General features: G+C 50.6%; 1 protein-coding gene across 1 annotated transcript in view; it reads right to left on the bottom strand.

Annotated features, from left to right (window-relative positions):
• Window positions 1-6,534: 6,534 nt before the first annotated feature.
• Window positions 6,535-6,645, bottom strand: part of LOC104986757 (zinc finger protein 764-like) — a 2,529-nt gene continuing 2,418 nt past the window's right edge. Inside the window, exon 5 of the mRNA XM_010837439.1 lies at window positions 6,535-6,596. Within this exon, the coding sequence (XP_010835741.1) occupies window positions 6,535-6,596 (62 nt within the window). The remainder of the gene's footprint in view (window positions 6,597-6,645) is intronic.

A 6,645-nucleotide genomic window follows, 5' to 3' on the forward strand; every position in this document is an offset into this window, starting at 1 on the left:
GGTGGAAACTCGTTGGCATTAACCCTGGGCAGGATGGCCCCGACGTCGAGGTAGGGGGAAGACTGGGCGCCCTGGAGCCCGCGGGAGAGGCTCGGGCAGTTTATGTGCCTATGTCGTAGGTCTCCGTCCGCCCGAGGGCCTATCTGTCTGTCTCCTGGGCCCTGCGTCCGTCAGTGCTTGTGGCCAAGGGCGAGGCAACAAGAGAGACCAAGGTCAGCGAGAAGGAGCGACGCTTCCCGGCGCCAGCGGGGGCGGTGTCTAGCTCCCCACCCCTCCCGGGCCTTGGGGTCAGTTCTGGCCGCGTCTCGGGAACCTGGACAGACCTACCCCCTACCCTCACCCCCGACTTAGCCTCATCGAGGCTCCTGAGTCCGGGACGCCCCTCTTCGAACTCCACTCCCCCATACGGGCGCTCCCACCCTCACTCCTCCTGGTCCCCCCCACCCCCCGCATCTCGCTGCTTCTCCTAATCTCCACCCTTCCCCCGCTCTGGGAGGGCTAGGATCGTTGCCAAGGAAACAGCCCCGCCTCCAGTTTCCAGAGGCACCGCCCCTCCCTCCCAGGGAGCTCTGCGATTGGCTGGTGGAGCTCGTGCTCTCACCATCCCGCCTCTTACCACTACACCACCTATTAAGCCTTAAGGGTCGCCAGGGAACGCGAGGCACCTTTCTGATTGGTTGCAGGGCGCACAGGCCGGTTCCACCTCCTCCGTGCTCCAGAAGTGCCCCCGGGAGGAGTGCGAGGGAGGTCCTGGCGTCTCTCGTCTTCTCTGAACTGTACTTTCAGGGCTTTTCCCGCCCTCATTTACCCTTCATTAGAGTTTATCTTTCTGAAGAATGAAAGACAGGGATCTGAGGATAGACACCCTTGGCTCCCCTCTCTCCCCTTCCCAGCAGTTTTCTTTTTCTCACAGGTTATAGGCCAGTCCGTGGCAGAGGAGGTTGGGTTCGGGGGGATCCTGCTGCAGAAAGAAGGTTGCTTCTTTTTCTGTTAACCTGCTTCTCCCCTCCACCTGCTCCGAAGCCTGAGTTTAACTCAGTCCCTTGGAGCTTTAGTCCCTGGTTCCTGGATTTTCTCACAGGGAAGCAAGGATCCTATGAGAATTCCTTCAGGTGAGGGTAATAGAGTTCAGGAGGGGAAGTGGATAGAGAATCATCTGGCCTTTAAGGCAATTAAAATTTTTCCACTATCTGACTTGGATAGAGGCTTCTAGAGAAAGGGACCTGAGAAACATAGGTGCAGCCTTGAATCAAAGGAAAAGTGATCCTGAAAAGACAACTGAATAGAATCCAATTCTTGACCTTTTTCTACCCTTGCTGCTAAAACTAGTGTTCTTGACAATTAATGAACCAAATTCTCCCTTTGTGAATGATGCAGGAGCCATAGATTGTTCTCCTGTTGCCTACTCAGACGAAGGAAGGGAACTGGTTGGGAGGAAAGATAACATCTTCCATTCTCCTGAAAAGAGATGAGAACAAGAATTTGGAGAATTGCTAATGGGCAAAGCCTGGAGAGAAGCAATCTCAGTTCTCGGTAGAGGCTTACAAACAATCACAGACAGACACCTTCCTACTAATAAAGCAGAAGTCCTTTTCTGCCCTCCAAAGTATCAGCTTCCAGCTCCATAGCTCTCTCCCATCCCAATGTCTGTCCAAAAAGCTTTGTGGAGAACGGCTCACAGGGCCCAGCACTAGAGGGTCCACAGGCAGAACCTACAAGTGCAGTGATTATGGGAAGAGTGGGACCTGGGGCACCTTCTGATCATTGCCAAAACACACAAAGGAGCTTCATGAGACAGAGACACTTCTCTCTGACCTCCAACCTTCTTACCTACCAGGAAATTCATACCAGAGAACAGCTGTCCCCTGCAAAGTGTATAGTGAGCCCTCCAGCCCCAGCTCTGATGTGGTCCATTGCCTGGACTCTTCATAGCACAGGCCTCAAGCCCCACGAGTAGCAGGAGTGGGGCCAGGGCTTCAGTCGGCTCTGGCACCAGTATTTCCACATGGAAATTCAGTCTGTTAGTACATGACCGACTGCCAGGCAGCCTCCTCCAGCACCTGTCCTCTCTCATCAGTGGGCCTTCGAGAGGCAGCCAGCCTCTGCCTGACACACGCCCATAGCAGTGACAGGCTAGAAGCACAGGGAAGCCTCTGTTGAGGGTTCCAACTTGCCCTGAGTGTGTGTGTCCCGAGTTGGGCAACCACTTTATCCACAGAATCATCCCGTGGTGTGCAGCAGCACCAGGGCAGAGCTATTCAGTGGGTAGCCTTGGTTTATGGTGGCTTGGCCCACACTCAAGGTAGGTTCTCAGTGTGAGAGAGGCACCTCTGTGATCTGCTTCCTCCCTGCATGCAACGGACAAACCCTCTGAAAGGCCTTCTGGGGCTTCCCTGGTGGTGCCGTGGTTAGGAATCTGCCTGCCAATGCAGGGGACATGGGCTCGAGCCCTGGTCCAGGAAGATCATGTGCTGAGGAGCAGCTAAATCTGTGTGCCACAACTACTGAAGCCCAGGTGCCCTAGAGCCCATGTTCTGCAATGAGAAGCAATGAGAAGCCCACACACCGCAACGAAGAGTAGCCCCCACTTGCTGCAACTAGAGAAAGTCTCTCCATAGCAACAAAGCCCCAGTGCAGCCAAATATAAATAATAGTCAAAAAAAGAGAAAAAACCCTTAAAAAAATAAGTAAAAGTCCTGTCAGATGCTACAAGTGATGTCCTGGTATATTCAAGATTTAAGGTATCCAGGAAAAGACCAGTCATGGCACAGGCCCTTTTGGGAAGAACAAAGGAAATGGGAGTCTGTGTGTATGGCAAGGTCATCGGCTGGCCTGACACGTTCGGAACATGCCCAGAGACCAACCCCTACACTTGTAAAGCTAAGAGCAGCCAGAAAAATAAGTTTTCTGTTCAGAGCAGTCGTCCTCTCAAACTTTAGCAGGCATAAGATTCCACCCCTGGAAATACTGATTCAACAGACTAGGGACAGGGCCCAGGGAGACAGCTGCTTTCTGAAAAGATACTGCATATAATTCTGCGGCAAAAAGGCCTCACTTTGAAAAGTACTGGTCTGGGGCAGATTTTAGCCTCTGAATCATAAATGTCTTTGCACATGTTCCTAGAAAGATACACATAAACAAATATCGCCTCCCCACCTAACCCTGCCCAGACTTAGGGGGTCTTTGGAGCTCAAATCAATACCCTTTACATGGCCTGGACACATTAGGGATAGACCATGTGGATAGGGCTCAGGTTTTCACTAGTACAGATTAGCATTTCTCCTGATGCACCAAAGAAGCCCTAGAAAAACCCTCTTCCTGGCTTAACTTGCTTCGCAGACTGAGCCTCAAAGACCTATGGTAGGTCCCTGGTGGTCCAGTGGTTACGAATCTGCCTGCCAATTCAGAGGACACGGGTTCAGTCCCTGGTCTGGGAAGGATCCACGTGCCTCGGATGCACCTAAGCCTGTGAGCCACAAGTACTGAGCCTGCACGCTCTAGAGCCCATGGTCTGCAACAAGAAAAACTACTGAACTGAGAAGCCCATAAACCACAGCTAGAGAGTAGCCCCCACTTGCTGCAACTAGAGAAATCCTATGCACAGCAGTGAAGACCCAGTGTACCCAATAATTAAAGAGAAGCCCTATCTTTGGCGGGGCCGGGGGGAAGAATCCGTGCCAAGGGGTGAGGAGCTAAGAAGGGGGCAAGATTGAGACTTAGGTGTTCCATGACACTCAAAAGTTCATTAAGTGGAGGAAATTTGGGTCAGGAGGGCAGGAAGCAGAGGAGGTGGATTTGGTTTGGGGGCCCTAAGCAAGCCTTGAAAGCTTCAAAGTACTCAAGAGAAAATAGTAATTACAATACTTTTAATTTGCAAGCTCAGGGCAGGGTCTAGATCTGGTTTTGAGGCTGAGCTGAGAACTGGTATTGCAGGCTGTGAGTTCCTCAGGCAGTGCTGAAGGGCAGAAGGATGGCTTCTTTAGGGGATTAAAAGGTAGCTACTACTGCCAAGGTGCCTCTCCTCACTCCCACATTTCCCTTGTGACAGTTGGCAGATTCTCCCAGTGAACTTAAGGCTAAGAGAGGTCTTGGTGGGGCCAATTAGGTTGGAATCAAGTCAGTTCATCAGTTTACCTCAACAGTGTCTTTTCCCCAAATTTTCAAGCTCTTCCTTTAGAAGTTCCTTTAGGTTGACAGATCTGGTTTCTTCCTAAGTTAGGCCAGACACAGGGCTGAGTTGTCAGAAGGCAACCGAGGACATAAGCCTTTGCTAATCCTACTTGAGGTGAAAGGTTGTCCTGACCAGTGGCAGGAAAGTCTGTCTGTCCATGGCTGGCTGCTTCCATCACCTGGGCAATGACCACAAAGAAATGAGTGGTAGATGAATAATAGAGTCGCAGGGTGATGGGGGAGGGATTCTGTGCAGAGCTTGGGAATATAGACAAGCACAGTTCCCTCTGGCTACTGACTCCAAATGTTCCTGTTCTGGTCCCCCTTTGCTGGTGATGGAGATCCTAGAGAGTGAAGATGCAAGCTTTGATTTTGTTGGCCCTGGAACTCTCCTCTCAGGCTGGTTTTTCCCTTGCCTTGTTGGCTTTGTCACTCATCCTGTACCTGGGCTTCACTGACACTGGGCTGCTCTGTCCCTGTCTGGGAGATGCCTCCAGAACCCTGGCTGAGACACTGGCAAGGAACTCAGGAGTGGTGTAGTGAAGACAGAAGAAAACCCAGAATCCTAGTATCTCTCGCCCTGTGTTAGATCTTGGGCAGGTTACTCAGTCTTTCCCAGTCTGTGTCCCCAACTGCAAAAGGATGGAAAGCCTAAGATCTCTTTCAGTTCAAAAATGTGATGAGGACTTCCCTGGTGGTCCAGTGGTTAAGACTCTGCACTTCCTATGCAAGGGGCACAGGTTTGATCCCTGCTCAGGGAACAAAGATCCTACATGCCACAGAGCAAAAGATTAAATGAAATAAAGCCATTAAAAAAAAAATGTAATGAGGCCTTCCCATCTGAGCCTAAAGTGGCAAAGCCTAAGCCATAGGGCTCTCCCAGGGAGGCCCCAGAAGGGAATAAAGATCTGACACATCGCAGGGGCTCTTGGGTCCTTCTCCTTCAGAAATAGGAAGTGCAGGTCAGCTGAGGGGTGCCGAGGTGGAGACACCACTTGTTTGGGGCAACAGATTCAGTCCTGGAACTCCCCTGGTGGTCCATTGGTTAAGAATCCACCTTCCAATGGAGAGGATGAAGGTTCAATCCCTGGCCTGGGAACAAAGATCCTATATACCACAGGGCAACTAAACCTGCGCCCCACAACTACTGAGCTTGTGTGCCACAACTAGACCCAATGCAGCCAAAAAAATAAATACTGAAAAGATTCAGTCCTAACTGCCTCTTCCTGATGATCTGTCCTCTCCAAGCAGATGCTTCCTTCCATAGGCAATTATGAGGGTGAATTGAGTTGATGGACAAGAGTCCTTTGTAAACCATAAAATGCAATATGAGCCAAGATCTAACAGAAAAGCCTGCTTTTATTTCTCTCCTGCTGCCCTTTCACAAATGTGCTCTCTACCTGAATCCCTGATTCAAAAACAACTGAATGCCATAGACTAGTTTGTAAACTCAAATGACTACAGGAGGACGCATCCCCAGTGGTCCAGTGGCTAAGACTCAGTGCTCCCAATGCAGCGGGCTTGGGTTTGATCCCTGGTTGGGGAACTAGATCCTGCATGCCGCAACTAAGACCAGCCAAATAAATAAATACATATTTTTATGTATTAAAAATACATATTGTTAAAAAAATGACTATAGGAGTCCAACAGGTCATGTAAATAAGTAGAAAATGCCAGATGGAGAGGGCCTGCTTTGCCAGAAACAGCCATGACAAGTGGCAGCTGACACTGGTGAGGAAGCGCTAAGGAGTTGGCAGGTGGGCTGAACTGAAGAGCCTGGGCTCCATTCAAAGTGGCCTCTCAGCTCCTGTCAATGGTGGTTTTGTGGGAACTCAGGTCAAGTCGCCAAATCTTTGGATTTTTTCAAGAGGCCAGAAACTTGTTTTTTTTGTGTGTGAAATAGCCTGATTTTTACATCTTAACAAATAATTCATAACATTTAAAAATGCTGGCTGGTCTAAAACTACATGTAAAAGGCTATTGGGAGACCAGATTCAGTACCTGGCCATCAGTTTTTAACTTCTGCAGTCAAGTCAGTGGATAAAACAAAATTTTCCACCTCAGTCCTCTTAAACCTAAGCTGAGAAACAGCCTTTCCCATAGTGGAAGTCTAGTGGGGGCTCTTACCTCAGCCCTGACTCAACAAAGGGGGCTCTAGAGTCTGGAACCATAGGGGACAAGGTCTCAGCAGATGAAACTGATGAAGGCCTAAGATAAAATGGTCCTCACCCCCACCCCCAGGTCCAGCCCCTCTGGGAATTTTGTGACCTCCCCGGAGTTGCCCGAGTTTGAGGCCCCTGAGGCCATCTTGGGCCTCAGATAATGTCTACATCTTCACCCTTGGCCTTGTCACCCACGAAGCCATCACCCACACTCCTGGAATATCTCTGGGTAATGCTGGAAGCCCACGGGGGGGTCCAGGTCCCCTGGGGCAGAGGCCAGGGGCACAGGCAGCCCACCGGCACCCCCACCCCT

The sequence above is a fragment of the Bison bison genome, unplaced genomic scaffold, assembly GCF_000754665.1.
Source record: "Bison bison bison isolate TAMUID 2011002044 unplaced genomic scaffold, Bison_UMD1.0 scf7180017864072, whole genome shotgun sequence".
Classification (NCBI taxonomy): domain Eukaryota; kingdom Metazoa; phylum Chordata; class Mammalia; order Artiodactyla; family Bovidae; genus Bison; species Bison bison.